General features: G+C 50.3%; 1 protein-coding gene across 1 annotated transcript in view; it reads right to left on the bottom strand.

The window, feature by feature from the left end:
• Nucleotides 1–511: 511 nt before the first annotated feature.
• The window catches only part of MORN5 (MORN repeat containing 5), a 31,303-nt gene continuing 12,859 nt past the window's right edge, over nucleotides 512–18,955 (bottom strand). The window contains exon 5 of the mRNA XM_032478367.1: nucleotides 512–714. Within this exon, the coding sequence (XP_032334258.1) occupies nucleotides 635–714 (80 nt within the window). The 3' untranslated portion in view covers nucleotides 512–634. The remainder of the gene's footprint in view (nucleotides 715–18,955) is intronic.

Genomic DNA, 18,955 nt, shown 5'->3' with positions numbered 1-18,955 from the left:
GAAGATGCCAACTGTGAGCCGAGGCACAGTCATCCTGACCTACTGCCCTGTGAAATCAAGACTGGTAAGGCAGGCAGTTTGTAGTCAAACAAAAACAAAAAACAGCTGGGCTTTATCTTCAGAAGGGCTTGGATTCAAATGCTGTGTGACCTAGGGCAAGTCACTCAGTCTCTCTGAACTTCAGATTTCCCCATCTTTAAAAGGTGATGCTAAGCCCTTTCTCACAAGGCTGTTGTGAGGAGCTGAGATAATATACCCACACTGCCTACACACAATAGCTGCTCATTTAATTACATTTATCTATCATTATAAAGTGATGGTTCTCAAACATCCGTGTGTGTGAGAAATACCTGAGGAAGCAAATTGCTAGACCCCTAGTCTCAGCGATTCTGATTGGCAGGTACCAGGGTGGGACTAAGGAATGTCTAGTTCACTATTTTGCCCAGGTGATTCTGATGCAGGCGGAATGAGGGTCCTCCAAGAAATAGTCTAAGGAAAGTACACTTGGGGCCACTGACTACAGAAAGCCTTTATTCCTGAGTCAAAAGTCAGGTTCTAGAACTACAGCCTGCCCTCTGGGCTAGCCAACGCCAGTGGCACAGAAGGAAACCTGGGACAGAGGTGGCTGCAGAACTCACAGCTTGGGCTTGTGACCCATGGTCTCGTCCCAGCCCTTCCGACACGTCCGGATGATCCACTCATGCTCGTCGTCATCTGCAAGGGAAGGGGAGAGCCAGTCACACCTGGTGCTCGCAGGGCCTGCCCTGCCGTGCCCTGGGAGCCCTCAGGCGGGGTCTCAGGACTGGGATGCTTGTGTGTTGGGGGTGGACTCTGTCAGTGGAGGCAGGCGTGACATCGTCTGGCCGCTCTGAGCTGGGTAGCCCCAGCAGGTGCTCAGAGAGCAGCTCGCTCGGACACCTGCCCAGCCCGACATGCACAGACAATGCCCTAGGGACAGCCGGTCCAGGCCTTGCCGGCAGGAGCCAGAGCCTTCAGGTCTTAGTTTCTTTTCTGGGCTTTCCATTCTCGACCCTTCAGTGGGGGCTGACCCCCTCTGTCTGCTCAGGTCTTTACAATGGGGAATGGAGAGGACGAGCTGTCAGTCCTGCAGGCCCACACACATTCGTCTCCCTCAGTTTCATCCTTGTGACCACCCGACGGCAGCAATCCTGCCTTTCCACGGACCAACTAACAGGCTCAGAGGACGAATGGCTTGTCCACCACCATAGGGTTAGCACTCAGGGGAGCTCAGAACTGGAGCTGAGGGTTGTCTGACTACAAGGCCTATGCTGCTTTTAAAACTCAGAGAGAGTTGAGTGGGACACATTCCTTAGTCCACAGCACACCCCTGTCATCTCTCTGTGCCAGGCCCCTCTGCAGACTGACTTTCTTCTCTTTTTTCCCCTTTATTCTCCAAACCCATGCCCACCCCTCCCCCAACCATGACAGAGACCCACTCCAACGGTGGGATATATATCCCTAAAAACCGTGTAGCTCTGCAAAATATGTATTGTTGTTTTGTACGCAAATGTGGTTTTAATTTACATAAACAGCATTGTGCTGTGAATTTCATTGTACTTCACTTGTTTCACTCAACACTGTGTTTTCAAGATCTATTCTTGTTGCTATGCGGACATCTCGTTCTTTGCTTCTTGCTGCTGCCTGATATTCCATGGTAGGCTTCCATCACGTTTTACGACCCACCCCCGCAGTGCTGGACACGAAAGTTGCCTCCACCTCCAGGTACCAGGGATGACGCTGGGACAAACATTTTTGGGCACAGCTCTTCGTGGAGACGTGGGAGAATTTCACTGGGGCTATATTCCAGGGGGAGGGTCACTGGAGCCATGCACATAGTTCATCCACCAGGACTCCCAGCAAAGCCCGTGTTTTTTCCCCAGCACCACACTGCCTGCCTGTGGTGCTCCCTTGTTCCAGCCTTCCCTCTTCGTGGGGACAAGGAGGACTGGCCCCAAATCCCTGCCCTCAAGCAGTTCTCAGGATGCCTCCTGTCTTCACCCCACGCCCAGCTCAGTATCTCCGACCTAAGAGATCAGAGGATGGAAGTACTCATCCTCTGTGGGTGACAAATGGCAGAAGCTAGAGAAAAAGGACACCCCTGAGAGCTGAAACATGGAGGGCTCGCGGAAATCCTGCCCTCTGAACCAGAGTCCCCGTCCTAGGGGGGAACCCCTGCCTCTTCTGTGATAGCATCGAGCCTTGCTGACAGCCTACTGTGTGCTCTGTGCTTTAAAAATGATCGCCAGGTCTCATTGAGTCCTTTGTGAGAGCCCAGTAGAGGAGGCGAGATTACCCCCATTTCAGAGAAGACAAGCCCTACCTTGTGTCCACGGCCAGTGGAATTTAAGCCAAGGCTCATCGGTCTCCAGGAAGCCTGACTTTCCACCTCAGGGCAGATCTGATGGTGCCAGAAGGCAAGGCTGTCCCCCAGAGCTGGCCTCCTCTGTCCCCCACCCCGACTATTTCTTTGTCTGTGACCGTGACCTTGCTGCCTGCATGCTCTGGCCCTTGAGGGCAGCCCTCAGAGGCCAGTGGGCTTCAGTTTCCCCTGGGAAGGCTGCCTGGGAATCCGCGCACGGCTGCCAACCTCGGGGGCCGGGAGAGCGGCGGCACACAAGGAGTTAAGCGCTGGTGAAGCCCACTTTTGCCACACCGCGAGCAGCCTGGTTGATAATTACAGTTCTGAAGTCTCCAGGCTATTCGAATCAGTGCAGCTGCAACCTCTTCAGTGGTAACCCTGAAACCAGACAAACTGGGTTCATTGTGCTGAACCAGTCCTCAGGCCCCTCCCTGATCGTTAGAAATTGACAGCAATGGACTTAACAGCCCTCTTCACTACCCCCTTTCACTCTCTACCTGGCTGCACAGCCACCAATTTGAATCACAGATGCCTCCCCTCCCAGCAGCTGCTCACCAACCCTCCCTCCACCTCCCCTGCGCCGTGCTGCGGCTCCCCTGGCCCGGCCACGCCAGGGTGAGGCTGCCAAAGCACATTTCATCAATATTTAAAATGGAATTAAACCTGCCGCTTTGATGAACGCCCCCCAGATCCCAGGAGTTGTGATTACTATTTTGCAAATTGCGATTGTTGGAATATGTTAATATGATTGTCTGAGAACATCTTCACCTTCTTGGATAATTTCCTCCCCCTTTTTGGCAGGAGGCAAGGGGGAGAGGAGGGAGGAAAAAGATGGGAAAAAAACACTCGCAAACTCTTTAATCAATTGTAAATTATTACCCTCAGCACAATTGCCGGTGGTTCAGAGGGGAAGGGGAGGGAGATTTCTGGTTTGGTGCATTTATCTTGAAAAGTTTTGGCCCCCACTGGCCCAGTAATTCCACTCTGGGACACTCTCCTAAGGGAATAATCTATTTTGTCTCCATACTATTTAGAATCAAGAAAACGGAAATGACCTATGCTTCTAAAAACAAGAGAATGATTACTTTGTTGTATATTCATTCATTTAACAAATAATTTCTAAACACTGACCATGTGCTGGGTGTATTGCTAAGTTTGGGGGGATGGGGGACACTTGTGAGCCACGTGAGGGGATATTTATCTGCTATTGAAAAAATATGGTTATGGAGTCTGTAAAACAACATAGGAGAAATGATTTTGATATGAGAATAAGCAAAAAAAGGTGGGAGGAGGTAAGAAATGCAATTACATTGATATGATAATTTGTGTGAAAGTTGTGCATAGAAGAAAAATTAAAAATAGTAAGTTGAATGTGAATAATGGTCAGCTCTGAGCAGCGAGGCTGGAGGGGTTCTTCAGTTTTGGGTTATTTCTCCAATCTTTCATTAATGTTTATCCACAATAGAAAAAATTAAAATAATCACTGGCTTTTTTTCCCCTACCCTCTAATCTAATGCCTTGGTAATTTCATGCATTTTAGTAATTGAAATAAAATATTTATAAGTCCCTAGAAACACCAGTAGAGTTCTTGAATTTCTAAAAAGTAAAAAGATGCAGCATGAAAATATTGGTAAAAATGCATTAAAGTTGGAGAATAGACAAATCTGTGCAGAAGAATTCCAAATAATTTATGTGGATACTCCGCCCTCAAGGAGATGGGGCATAACTCCCTGTTCCATAGGTATGGGCTGCCTTGTGACTTCCTCCTGAAAAGGACAGTTTGGAAAGGGGTTTAAAAAAAAAAAGCATAACTTTTCAGTGAGGAAACCTGACAAACACACCTCATCCAAGTGATCAAGTTCAACAGCAGCAGTGATGAGTCACGTGGATGGCGTGTAGCCTCGACGTGATGAAAATGGCATTTAACCTCTGGGGTCTCCCTCCCCAGATCCACAACCCCAGTCTAATCATGTGAAAACCATCAGACCATCAGACAAATTCCAATCCAGGGGCATTTAACAAAACACCTGACCGCTACTCCTCAAAAGTGTCATCAAAAACAAGGAAAGTCCAAGAAACTGTCACAGCCAAGAGGAGCTGAAGGTGATGGGACAACTAAATGTAACGTGATGTCCTGGGTAGGATCCTAGAAGCAGGAAAAAAAGACATTAGGGAAAGAGTGAGGATATCTGCATGAAGTGTGAGCTTTAGTTAATAATAATGTATCAGTTTGGTTCATTCACTGTGACAGACGCACCGTACAATGTAAGATGTTAATCACAGGGATGCTGGATGCGGGGTAGAGTGGGAACTCTCTGTATTGCCTTTTCAGTAATTCTGTATATCTGCCATTGTTCTAAAATAAAATGTTTATTTTAAAAAATGCATGAAACTCCAGTGTGCTCTGTAAAAGGCGAGATTATCATGTTCTCCAGGAGGGGTGGAAGGCTTCTCACACCCCCAGCCAGCCCAAATCAGGTCTTTCACACCCTTTCCTCTCTCCTGGGCCCTGCACATCACAATTTCTGAGTCTATACAGATCTGGAGAAGAAACTAGTGGTTACCAGTGGGGAGAGGGGAGGGGAGGGGAGGGGGCATAGAGGAGTAGGAGAAGCAAAGGGTTATTATGGGATTCTATGAAACTGTGTGTGAAACTTTTGAAAATTGTAAAGCACCATAGCATTTAAAGAATCTTTCATTCAATTAAAAAAAAATGTGAGTCGATACTTATCTGCGCATTTCCTTACGTTTTTCTCTCCCAGTAGGCTGTAAGCTCTCAACGCAGGGACTGTGTCTGCGTGTTGATCACTGGACCCAGTATACTGTAGGCAACCAATAAGTGCTCTGCTAGGTGAAGTCTGGAATACGTCTGTTGCCTTCTGACTTGTCTTGATTACCATCAACAAACATTCCTGAGCACCTACTTTTTGGCATCAGACCTCAGCTCACATGTCACTTCTCAGTGACCCACTAATCCAGCTGCCTTCACTCTCAGTCATTCTATTCGGTCTTCATTTTATCTTTTTCACAGCACAGGCCTTTCTCTGGAATCTTCTTGTTTATTTATATGTTGTCTGTCTCCCCCTCCAAACTCCAAACTCCAATGAAACCAGGTCCTTGTCTGCTTAGTTCACCATGGCATCATCAGACCAGTGGCCGGCATATACGCGGTGCTCAGCCCACATCTGTTGAACGAATGAATGAATCAACAAGCCTGATCCTGTGGCTGGTCCTGTGCCCAGTGCTTGGGGATGGAGGAGGCTGAGACCCAAAGGCCGGACCCAGGCACTCTTCAGATTTCATCCCTCTGCCCTTGGGGCAGAAAGTTTTCTTTATGCTGGTTCTCCAGCTTCGGAAGTGACCTCGCTACCTGCATCCCCTCCCCTGCCTGCCCTCAATGAATCTCACCAATCACTAGGAGAACTGGGCTTCCTAATTGATAAAAAAAGGAACTTGCTACAGGAGAGACCTCAAATCTGACCATGGGCTCCCCTGCTGAGAAGCCTCCCCTGCAAAGGCTCCTACTCCTCTTCCTGGACTTTAAGACCCTCCAGATGGTTCTGCTTTCCCGCCTGCCTTTCTCCCTGGCTTGCCTCACACTGTAAAACATGGCCACACTGATGTCATGTAGTTGCCCACGGGCACGTGCTCAGTGCCTCAGTGCCTTTGTATGCGCCATTGTGGGGAATGGGGACACCTTCCTTTCAGGACCCAGTTCAGGTGCAGGGCCTCTCAGAGCTCAAGAGAGGCTCGGGGCACTTCCCATTTCCGGGCCTTAGAGTGCATAAAAGTGATGAAAGACCTCAACATAAGTATAACAATTGCAATCTATTTTAAACATGTACATTTGACACATTAATGTTTTTAACACAACCAAACGGCGCATAAACGTGTTATTCTAGGATTTCTGTCAAAGGAGGAGAAATCCTTAGTGCACTAAAGACGGTGTGGTTGGGAAACTGGGGCTGTCTGCACGAACATGGTTTTCTTTCAGTCCTATCACAGTCCCGACTTAAGGCCCCTGATGAATGTGTGTGGCGGGAACCCCTGCCCTCCTGGCTGTCCTCCACCCCCACAGGCCCCACCTGGACGTCATCTTCCCTGACCCAGGCCAAGGTCATGGTCTTGGTCACGGGCCCCTGCCAGCCTAGGGGAGTCATGATCAATTCACTTTTGGCCTTCAGAGCCCAGCTCGGATCCAGCTCTTAAAAAGGATTTATATAAATAGATGGTGAATGAATGAAGACAGAAATGTAAATCTGGGGACATAAAAGTAATGTTTACCCTGTGGGAGCTGGACAAAGGGGGAAGAAGTTCTTCCCTACCCTCAGCAAACGGAGCCAAGAGGGAAAAGCAGACAAGCCAAGTGCAGGGCCAGGGCCATCAGCTGCTGTTTCCTTTCTTGTCTTGAGGCTGAGTTGTCCAGCTCATACCCGGGCGCCAACCACACTCATACCCGGGCGCCAACCACACTCAGGAACCTCAAAGCCCTGGCTGGCCTGGGGCCTGCCTCCCAGGGAGGGTGGGAGGGGAAGGCCTGCACAGGCCACTGAGTGGGGCCCAGGTCACCAGGGGTGTCATTTATGCAGCCTGCAGGTCAGTGCAGTGCTGGGGGAAGACGAGTCCTGAAAATCACATGGATGCGAGGCAATATTGGCTCCCCTGACAGCTGGCAGGGTGGCCCTGGGGGTTAAGAGCATGGGCTGGGGAGCTCGGCCACTGCCAGCTCAGAGACCTTGGGCAAGTAGCCTCGCGCCTCTCTGGGGGCCATTTCCTCATCTGCAGAGGTGACTTCTTGGAAGTTTTCAATGCGGATCAAGTGAGATCATTCCTGAAAAGTGCTGAGCACAGTGCCTGGTGCATAGGAAATGCCCCAAACCAAAGAAAGCGAGAAGCTACCTTCGCAAGGTGGGACTTCAGGGCCTGTGTGTAACCACACAGCATGGGTTGGAAGGAGTTCTGGGTCCTACGTGAGCCTGCGCCTCCCTGCTGGGTGATCTTGGACAAGTCACTGCCCCTCTCTGAGTGGGTTCCTTGTCTGCACAGTGGGTTTAAGCAGACCTCAGACAGAGGGCCGAGCGCAGACGGGCCAGGATGAATGGCACTCGGTGGGCACCCAGGAAGTGGGAGCTATGACCGTCATTTGGATAGGCCTTTCATTCCCAGACTCGATGACTTCAAGGGCGAGTTCTTAAGGGACTCAGCATCCCTGGCTGTCTGGTTCCCCGCGGGGGTGGAGGGAGGAGCCGGGGAGGAGGACGTCTTTACACAAGGATCAGCATCAGAAGGATCAGGAGCCACAGCTCAGCTAATGATTTTGTTCAAAGCGAGGGGGGCAGGCCTGGGCAGGCGAGCCCAGGGAGGGCAAACGGGCAGAGTCAGGTCATCGGGCGCCCAGAAGCCGGATTTTGCCAGCTCTTGGCATGCCTTTGGGCCAAGCACACCCGGGTTAACCACCGCTTTCCAGTGCCCACCCTGTGTGGGGGCCGGGAAAGGGAGGAGACCAGGATGAAACAAGGCATCTAGCGAGGCTTGAGGGGGTGAGACGGTTTCCCCACTTCATCCCACCGGTGCAGAGGGAAGGGCTCGTTGTGCGGGTGCAGAAGTCACGCTCAGTGAGGCTGTGTGTGCACAGGCACAGATGGGTTTGTTTCCATCCAAGCAGGTAAACAAGTGTGAGAATCTACCTAAACATGAGTGAATGTGAGCACGCGTGAATCAGCCTGTGCCGTCAGCGTGTAAGTGGCTGTGTCTAAGGTGCGGGGTGAAGGGGAAAGAGCGCACCCACGGGACGCTCGGCCTGCAGGAGACACGCGGTGCATGGCTGGGTGAGTGGCAGGCGGTGTGTGAGCACCTGAGTCTGAGTGTGTGTGATCAGATGCCAAGGGAGGAGTCCGACCCGCAGTGACAGCCCAGGGCGCATCCAAGATGCCAGGCCGAGCCAGGCTCTGGGGCAGGAGCACTGCCAGGAGGGCCGCCCTCCTTTCCTAGGGTCAAGGCCAGTGCACTCTGGGATAGATGGCTCCCATGTGACCTGTGGTTCCGGGCTGGGCTGGGCCGTGCATGGCAAACCCGATGTCCCAGTCTGGGGGCAGGTGCCATCCCCAAAGCTCCAAAGCCCAGCCACACCCTGCAGGGCTGCGGGAGCTGGGGGGCAGGGCCGAGGCCCCCAGAGAGCCAGTGCCCACAGTGAGGGCGGCAACGAATGCCAGGGCATCTCTGTCACAACTCCTGACAAGAAAGAGGCTTTGAACTTCGCTGGCAGCGGTGTGGCCAGAGGCCAAGGCCACAGCATTGCCAATATTGACCGAGGGGTTGCTGCCCAGACACAGCCTGCCGTCGGGCAGGAAGGGAGGTCTGGGGCTGCTCTGGCTTTTCCTGTAAAGGAACACCATCTGGGTTGGGTGTGTGGAGGTCTTGGGGGCAAGGGTGGGTAAGTAAGGCTGGGCTGCTTCACCCATTGGGAATTAGAGGTGTAGGTCCCACCAGCACCCGCAAGCCTGCCAAGGCCTATTGAAATGTAAGAGACTGGGGGAAAATGATTGACTCTCAAATATAAAAAGAGAAACAGCAAACCTGAAATTAACATGTTATAATTAATGCATCAAGCCTGAATTAATTATTAAATTTAGAAACCAAAACAATTTTATTACACTTGAAATCAATTTGTAGGCTTGGTTTCCTCATTTTTCAAGAATTCTCCAGTGTGCACATGGCTCTCAAGAAATCACAGCCAATTGTTAAAGGCTTGGAGTCAAACGATCTACCCAGCAAAGTTTAAAAAATCCTTTCCAAGTCTTAACAGCCAAAAATGACATGCAATGTGGGAGCATGGATACATTCTGTTTTAATCTGTTGGAATGATTGGGGTGAGACCTCTAAGGTCAGACCTAGGGCCAGATGGGGCGGTGACTCGGGAGGCTGAGTCTGGGCAACAAACACGGCAGCCTGGTATCTGGAAGCACTTCCAGGCGCCCGGCACAAGCGTGCACTTTGCATGCCTGATATCATACTATCCTCAGACCACCTCTGTCGTATGCACAGCTGGCGTTGTGCGGGAGGGAGTTTCAGACGCTCCAGACAGTGGGTAAAGAGAAAAGTGTCCACCGTCATAATGAGCATTGGGAATCTGTTTGGAAAGCCTCAGACTGGAGAAGGATGTCTCACCAAGTGCCACACAGTCAGTATTCTGACATTGTTAGAACAGAAAGTTATTCCTCTGTTGAGGTCCAGATGTGTAGCTGACCTGTGTTAACGGGCCATGTTGGTAAAAAAAAAAAAAAAAAAAATCAAAATATCCTTAAATACTAGAATCAGCCTGTGTGTGGCAAGATGCTCACACAACAAGAGGCACACAGGGATGCAGACCACTCATTCACGTCTCCTCACGCTTACTCCAGAGCAAGTGCCTGCTGAGTGAGGGAGGGTGCGAAATCATAACCCCATTGAGATCACTATTCTTCTGTTTTCCCTGATGCCCACTTTTCCTTTTCAAGCACTCATAATTGCACTTGCGTTCACCAAACGTGTGTGATGCCCCACCACCATGCACAGGCAGCTCCAGGAAGCAGGGTGCTGAGGCCAAGGTCACTCGGTCGGCTTTGCTCTGACCCTCTGCTCCCTCTGCCACTGCTCTCCAGCTGCATGTGGACAATGGGCTGATGGGGACCGGACTGGCAGTTGGGCTTGTCCTCCACGTGGCCGATGCTGAGGGTTGAATTAAGGTGACAGCCCAGAAGGCTGTTAGGATGTTGGGGATCTACAGAACTCAGTAACACTAGAACTCACTTCATCCTCACAGCAATCTTGCAAAGTCAGTGTTATTATTCTGTTTCACAGGGGAGGGTACTGAGGCTCAGAGAGGTGAAGTTATATGTCCAAGCTCACTCAGCTAAAATAAGGAGGTGCAGGGTCATATCCGAGTCTATCTCCAGAGCTGCAGCCCCTCAGCCACTACCCTCTTCCCTGAAAAATCTTCCTGCAATTGCCACGTCTTTCCTCCTAACTGTCTGAAGGATGGAAGCTAACCTCTCTAACCTGGCATTTGAGGCTCTTTCCAGCCCACATTGGGTCCCTCTGCCTCAAACCACCCACTTAGACACACTCCTACACACCCTTCAAAGGCCAGTCTGTCCATCACTGCTTAAGGGAGGCCTCTCTTGATTGCTCCCCCCACAACACAGTAGCGGGTCTCAGGTGCTCCATCTTGAGTCCCTGAACCCCGGCATCTCTCTGTGCCTTTGCACGCTTTTCCATCCCTTCCCTGCAGCAAAATCCACCTCTCCAATTTTAAAGCCCAGCCAGACACCACCTTTTCCAGAATATCAACTCGGCTACACTTGGGACACACTTACCCTTTTCTCTGTGCTCCCCCAGAACGCTGTGATTCTGACTCCTAGCACCAGCAAAGCGGGAGCACTCCCAGTGTTTCGGGGAAAGACTCTTATATCTGGTACTCCAAATTAAATGTGAACATAAACACCAGGGAGAATATAGAATGATGTTGGACTTCCGTCCATATACTTATTTGTATGGCTTCTGTTATTTTTATTTCTGACCTATATTTTGAGGGGTGGGAGGTTCACTGAGGCCTTTTGAGCACTTAGATTCTAGGCTTCTGTCTAGAGAGCCTCCATCCCCAGTCCTGACTGTCTGTTTAAGCCTCTGCTCCCCTGTCACCCTGCACTGATTTAGGGGATAGGGGACAGGCACTGAGTCTGGCTCATAGGTGAGACCGTGGTATCTGCAGGGGCTCCATGAATGCCTGTGTCTGGGGGGATCTTAGAAGGTCTGACACTCCAGATGAATAAGAAATGATGAGGATGATGGAAACATACCCAGAACAGTGCCAAAGGCTGGAGAGAGATCGGGGGACTGCTGGCCTCCAGCCCAGTGGTGAAATTGGCATCAAAAACAGGTGGGAGGAGGCCAGAGGGCAGCTTGCCAAGGTGACACTGGTTCCTCCCTTTGCGGCGTGGAGTTAAGGAGGCTCTGGCTCCTCAACCAGCACCCGCCCCTGGGGTGTAAAATAATCCCAGTTGTGATCGCTGACAGGCATCAGGCTCCTCCAGAGCCAGGCACTGCTCTCGCCACATCCCCTGCCTCAGCTCAGTAACATTCACCATGACCCTGTAAGGAGCGTCCTAGTCCCTACCCCCAATTTTTCAGATAAGGCAATGGAAGCTCAGAGAAGTTAAGAGGCTAGCTCCAGGCCACACAGCTAGCCAGCGGTGGAGCTGGGATCTGAGGGCAGACCTGCAGGCTCTGGAGCTGGGCTGCAACCCTGCCTGCCTCTCCTGGACCTGAGGTCGAGCAGGGCACTCAGCCAGCCGAGTTCCAGCGCTTGGGCTGAGGAAGCGAGATGAGGCTCCTGCCCCCTGGGCTCTGGCCTCGCATCCACTTCTATTAAAGGAGACAAAACAAACCACGACGGTGCTGGCCCGGGTGGACTCCAGCCGCGGAAGGGGAAGCTGTGTCCTTTGGATGCTTCCAGAAGGCTGCGGTGGCGGCTGTGGGAGGGGTGGGGGGATGTATTGTTGTCAGAGTCTGACTGGCACAAACGGCTGGAAGGGGAATTTCCAGGGCCTTTGGAATTGGGGTGGGGAGAGAGGAGGGCTGGGGCGATTCCCGCAGGTCAGGGGGAGGCAGCAAGCCGGGGCAGGCTGTCAACCTGAGAGCCAGAACCTTCAGGGGCCGATCCATCATCTGCAGCAAAGTTCTGCTGGGGGTTCTAGTGTGTTTCTCTGGGGAGAAGGTCCGTGGCTTTAGCAGATTCTCTGAGAGGTTCATGTCAGTTCAGAGCATAGCCTCTGGTATCAGAGACACCAGGGTTCAAATCCTGATTCTTCCCTTTACTAGCTGCACCCATCAGTAAGTACCTACTCTCTGAGCCTCAGTTTCTCCATCTGCCAGATAGGGAAAATGATGCATCCCTCAAGGGCTGGGATGTGGTAAGTCCCTGTCACAGTGAGGCATTTGATACTCATGATTCCCTTCCTACCCCTTTTGCTTAAAGCAGATGCCAGGATATGTGATCCGTGTGGGCATTTTATTTGGCAGTTACAAGTGTGATATTATCCCTCCACAAAGCCTTCATTATGGTGCTGCTAACAATACCACAGATAAGGCAGGCACGGCCCTGCGTGCCAGCCTCCAGGTGATTACAACATTTGGGTAAATTGCCTTTTGTCTCGCAGAGAGATGACAGCAGGAGGGGGCTGTGCAGGAGACTTGGCCATTTTGCAGAAACCATGGGGGACGCTTGGTGGGGAAGGCAGGGCATCCTGGATTTGCAGAAGGAGCCCTGGCTGGCAGTGGGAAGGCAGGTCCAGCCCCGGCCCTCCCACAGGCAGGCTGTGTGGGGTTGGGCATGTCAACTGCCCTCTCTGGGTCTCAGCTTTCTCACCTGTCAGGTGAGGGCAGTGGCTTCAAGATTAGAAGAGTCTCAGTTTGTCAGTGTCTTTGAAAGACTCTTGTTTGGCCAGTTTTTGAGCCAAAAAGTGGGCAGAGAACTACCTAGGGAAAAAGAACCGCCACTGCCATCTTACACTCTGGATGTTTTTATTTCTCTGGGCCTCAAGGAAGGCCCTCGGGTCCTTCTTTCACTAACAAACTTCAGCTTCTCATTCAGAACCAGCTCAAATGTCATCGTTAGCTTTGAGTCAGCGAGACCCGGGTTCAAATTCCAGCCCTGCCACTTACTACTTGTGTAACTTTGGGCAAAGCATTTCACCTCGCCTCAGTTTCATCATCTGTAAAATGGAAATAATAAGGACAACTATTCTACAGGGTAACTGTGAGGATTAGATAAAATAAATTATGTTAAGTGTTCAAACCAGGGCTGGGAGCATAGACAGCACTCAGTAGATCCTGGTTATTATTATTATCCTGGTTTTTCACATGAAATAAACCACGGATACCTTTGTATATCAATAGTCCCATGCCTTCACTGCCATTTTAATGGCTGCATTATATTTGAATATAAGGCTAGCCTATATATTATTTAATGAGTTCCCTCCTGTTGGGCATTTGGGATGTTTGCAGTTTTCGGCTGTTTAAATAAGACCAAAAATACTTCAGAAGACTGGGTGATCTTTCATTTCTACGTGTTCACTACACAGGTTTTCTACAGTTGGGTGGGGAGCAGGTAAGCACCAATGTCTGGGAGCTCGGTGCCCAGGCTCTTGGAGCTGGCCGGGCAAAGTGGAAAGAGGCAAACCTCTGGAGGCAGATGGGCCTGAGAGTGACCCCAGTTCCTGCCAAACTTTCTGGGGAAATTCTTTAACCTCCTCAAGCCTCAGTTTCCTCATCTGTCAAACAGAGATCATGCGAAAACGCCCCTCCCCCGTAGTTGAGTGTCTGATGCAGGGTCAACGTTCAGTTAATGTCAGCTGTCACCCCACCATCACCTTCATCCTCTACGTCCTCATTCTGGTGGGGCCAGCTGTCACCTCCCAAAGACTCCAAATCACACAGGCCAGGTCACTCTTTGGACCCCGAGCCACACCCCCTCCTCCCCATTGTCCATTTAACCGAGCGTCCATTCAAACAAGGCTTGTGATCTTGCTTTTAAATTCTGTCTGGAACCCACAGGTTCAAATGCAAAGGGGCCCGCTCTGCAAATAATCACTGGTATGTGATATTTTTAAGAAGCCCATGCCATTGTTTCTGATTGAAGGAAAGTTGGTGCTATTTTGAAGAGCAGCGCGATTAAGCGGTGGCGTTCTGTCTTTAACCGTTGGGAATTAGACGCTGTTTGAAAGATTTGTGAGCTCTAGGACATTTGCCAGATGTGCTTGATTCGACATTTCAGACAACAAAGGGGATAATGTTGGCGGGAATCTTGACGGCATTTCTGATGATCAGGATATTCTTTGAGGATGGTACTGAGACCTTTCGGGGAAGAATTTCAGCTTTTACATAAACTAATTTGGGATGCTCACTCTCTGTCTTCCACAAAGCAAATTTAGTTCATTGTTAGTTGTATATGTTAAAATGGTTATGAGGGTTTTTTCCTTTGAATATTAATAATGTGCCTTTCATCTGAGACACGCGCATGGGGTGTCATTAATTGTGGGTGGGGGGAGCAAGGCTTAGTGGTGCGGTTATTTTGCAAATGATTCCTCCTAGTAACGTTGAGGCAGGCAACAGCTACATGAAGAGACACACATTCACCTGCCAACAAGGCTCTTGTGCACCCTTCCTGAGAGGGAGGAAGGGATGGCGAGGAGGGCAAAGGTTTAGAGTTAATTTCCCAGTTTCCCATCTTATTACAGGTAACTATGCCAAATATCTTTCAGTGCTTCCTTATTGGTCCACAGTGTGTTAAGGACCCTTTATCAAATAAGGTAGCACCTCATTTGCAGACTGTGGTGTTTTTGTCTTAAGACTACCAAATGGACCTTTTCATTTATTTAGAGCATCACTGAGTTCCTGCTGGTGCCAGAAACCGTGCTTGGTGGAGGAGCACCTGCGAATGAGACACACCCCTATCTAGGAGGGAAGACGCTGAGTAAAGAGGAAGCTAGGACACAGAACTGACAAGAAGAATGAAAAGAACAGGGTTTGGGCAGAGTTGGGTTCGACTCTGACTCTGTCTGCAGCCGTGTGACCGAGAGCAGATTATTAACCTATTTGAGACCAGATCTTCTCATTGTAAACTGTGGCTCCTGAAAGTTACCCACTTGTGGTGGGAGAAAGAGCAGGGGCGATAAGGAGGAAATGCACTCAGTGAGGGCCTGGCAAGGACCCTCCACGATGCCCATTCCTTTCCCCTTCGTGTCCCTGAGCTGTGGACGTGCAGATGAGCTGCAGGCCATCCTTCCGGGGCTGCAGGCAAAGACTCCACGGCCTTCTGTTCTGGACTAAGCATGGAGAGATGAGGACTGTGACAGGTGGAGACAAGGGGGCAGGGCATCTAGGCTGGGGGAGGATATGAGGTGAGAATAGAGCTGCGTTTATCACGTTTATCAATGGAGGGCAGCTGGTCTGGTTGGGCTGGAACATCGGGTGGAAAAGACAAGAGGGTAGAAGGTGAACTGGGCTCTGAACCCCGTAATAGAGAGTCTGCAGACCCCAAAGTTTCAGCAGTATTTCATTTCCCGGCGGCAGGGCAGAAAGACCTAGCATACCCAATCACATGTCTCCCCAGGGCCCTCCTTTCTTAGCAAATCTTAGTTTGGGCTTACTCTCATCTCTCTCCCCAGCCTGAGTCAGTAACTTTTGCAATGATAACAGCCACGATGGCCGGTCATTGGACACATGCCTTGTGCTGGGTGCTGTGCCACCTGGTTTGTATACTTAACTTCTTATTTGTAATTCCTTCAGATTCCTCCAGATTCAGTGCTCTACTATAAAGCCCACTTTACAGATGAGGAAACTGAGGCTCCAGACAAGAAGTAAGCTACCCATGGTCACTCTGCTGGCTAGTGGGGATCCGGGACCACAGGACAGCCAGAAGTGTGGGTTCTAGCCCCCAGGTAGTGTTTTCACCATTCCACACCATCTCTTTGACCTCTTCCTGCTCCCAAGCCTCCTGTGGAAGGGAGTTCCTAACCCAGGCTCTGTTTCGTTCTGTGTCTGCTGGATTGATTGGAATATTGCCTACACTGAGTTGCTGTCTTTTCTGGTTTTATGGTCCCAACAGAGGCAGCATCTGGGTGGAGTGGAAGGATCACTGGACTTGAATTAAGATGGGAGTGGGTTAGAATTCCAGCTTCACCATCACTGGTCTGTCATTCATCACTCCCTGACCTAGATTCCTAATCTCAGGACACGCCCATTCCTAGCTCACTAGATGCACGGGAAGTTCACAGGAGATGCAGGGCTCATAAGCTCCAAGGTGGTAAGGTGGCTACCAGAAACGACTGATGCCAAGGGGAGGCGACAGCAGGGAGTGGTGGCAGCCTGGGCAGTGCTTGCCCCACAGAGGCGCCCAAACCCATGCACTTTCAAGCACTGGGCCAGCCAAACAAAAACTTCGGCCTGAGAGCCTCTGGTTTAAGATCTCTAATGATTATGCTTTGAAACATTTCTAACTTGGCGGTGCAGAGAAATATAATGGCTTATTTTTATTATGTAAAATAATACGCTGTCTATTATGTGCTAGGGACTGAATTTTGTATAGTTTGTTGAAGAATATGAGGGACTTGTAGGCAGGTCCTCCACCCATCTGCCTGATTTTCATTTTTTTAAATTTTATTTTAATTTTTTAAAAATTTTAGTCTGCCTGCTTTTCTTTACAAACATTTAACCAGCTCCAACTCGTGGCATCTGTGTGAGGTGTAGGGGACCCAGGGATGAATCAGACATAGATACATGACCCCAGCCCTCAAGAGGCTCCCAGTCCAGTGGAGATAAAAGATAGGCAGATAAAGATACTTTGACTGTACAGGCTAAGACCTGTGAGGCTGTGGGGACACAGAGGAGGGACACCTCACCCAGACAGAGTACGAAGGGAGGGCAGGAGGAAGGGAGGGATTGGTCAGCAACATTCACCTAGAACAATGGCCCTGACCCTTAAGAGGGTTGTGAAATCAGTTTAATGCATAGCAACCAGCACATGAAAAAAAAAAAAACGAATATAAAATAGCACAGCATGTCGCATGTACAAAGAATACGTATGTGCATGTGTGTCTCTGTGTGTATTCCTGGTCATGATGTAAATCATCCCCGATGCTAATCAAGGTCCAAAGGTTTGAGAACTACAGTTTGAGAGAATTCTTGCCTGCCTGGCTCCCCAAAGCCTGGTGCACTACAGGCACTCAAAGACTTTTGGATGAGCTCAAGGATGGCTTTAAACTCTCACAGCAATCCAGTAGCGGGAACCGTCCTCCCAGGTAAGAAAAGCATGCTTGGAAACCCAAGTCAAGCAAATCTGGACCTGACAAGCATGCTTGTAGTGTAGCAATTTACAGCTTAGCAGTCCGGGGCTTTCTCTCTGCCCGGGGAAACAAAGTCAGAGCAAGATGGGAGAGGAACCCAGGCAGTTTGAAGAGTCCAGAAGCAGAACCAAAGGCGACCCTCCTGCTGGTGCCCCAGCCTGTGACCTCCTATAAAATGGCCTCCCAGGCTCTGACCCACCCAGGTGGCGTGTGCTTCTTAATAGCAGTGGCTCAGACCGCTGTGTTCACTCTGGGATGGCCTCAGTCCCTCACCTCAGGCCCACATGGCCAGCAGCCCTGCGCCTTCAGGATGCCAACAGGGAGCACCGCTTATGGGGCAGAGTGGAATGCAGGGGAGGAAGGGCCCCGGGGAGAACAGAAGGTGGACAGAAGGCTGCATCGGTCCCAGGCAGGGTGAGGTGAGTCAAGAGTAATGACTAGGGGGCCACGAACACAGACTCCCTTTTAGTGGTTTTCAGGACCCTCCTATCACAGCAGGACCAAAATACCTCTTGGCTAATTTTCTCCTCCATCATAGACTCTGAGGGTCAGAAGGACCCTAGAAATTATCCAGCCCAACCATCTCATTTTACAAATGAAGATAAAGGGGCCCAGAGAGGGAAGGCACTGGCCCAGGGTCAATCAGCGGGCAGCCTGGGAGGCAGGCCAGGACCCAGCCAGGCCCAGGCCTCTAGCCCACCACCCTGGGGCCCATGGCCTTTCGGATGTCCCTCTCTTGCCATCTTGCCAGAAGGCTCTCCTATCTTCTATCCTTTGGCTCCTTTTCGCTATATAACCAGAGACATCTTTCTAAAGGACAGATCAGTCACTATTCTACTTGCCTAAAGCCTTCCCTTGCTCCCTCACTGCCTTCAGGTGAGAAAACCCCTGTGATCTTTCCCCCTTCGCACCTCTTGGGCCTCCTCTCTTGCTCTTCTTCCCCTCACATAGTGTAATCCTGTGCCCCTGAACTATCTGTCACCTCCCAGATGTGCCGTGGTCCCCCCATCCCTGATCCTTTGAACATGCTGTTCCCTCTGCCTTTGACACTCCTCCCAACCCTCCTGCACTTGTCTGATCTTATTTCGGTTTCACATTAGATCCTGCTTTTTCCAGGGAACCTCCCTGGCCTGCTGACCTCCAGGGTTAGTGACCCCACAAGGGTCTCTTGCAGCAACTCTGAGCTGTTCTGATCCATTTCACTGCCACTTTTTCCTGCTGCCTGAGAGCTTCTGTGCCGCCACTACTACCATAGAGCCAGACCCACAGCCAAGTGGTCAATAAACTTTTGTTGACCAAACAATCATCAGGGTCTGTCCTTCTAAGGATGACCTTCCACTCCCATGATGCAGTTTTTAAAGACAATTTTTTTAGAGTAGTTTTAGGTTCATAACAAAATTGAGAGGAACGTACAGAGATTTCCCATATACCCCATCCCTAAATATGCATAGCCTCCCCCCTTATCAACATCTCCCACCAGATGGTACATTTACTGCAGTTGATGAACCTACATTAACACATCATAATCACCCAAAGGCCTCAGTTTACATTAGGGCTCATTCTTGGTGGTGTACAACTATGGTTTTGAACAAATGCATAATGACATACATTTATCATTATAGTAGCATACTGAATATTTCCACTGTCCTAAAAATCCTCTGTGCTCCATCTATTCATCCCCATGATGCATTTT

The sequence above is a fragment of the Camelus ferus genome, chromosome 4 (genome assembly GCF_009834535.1).
Source record: "Camelus ferus isolate YT-003-E chromosome 4, BCGSAC_Cfer_1.0, whole genome shotgun sequence".
Classification (NCBI taxonomy): Eukaryota; Metazoa; Chordata; class Mammalia; order Artiodactyla; family Camelidae; genus Camelus; species Camelus ferus.
Note: the sequence above shows the minus strand (reverse complement) of the source record. Positions and strands in the feature narration are given on the sequence as shown.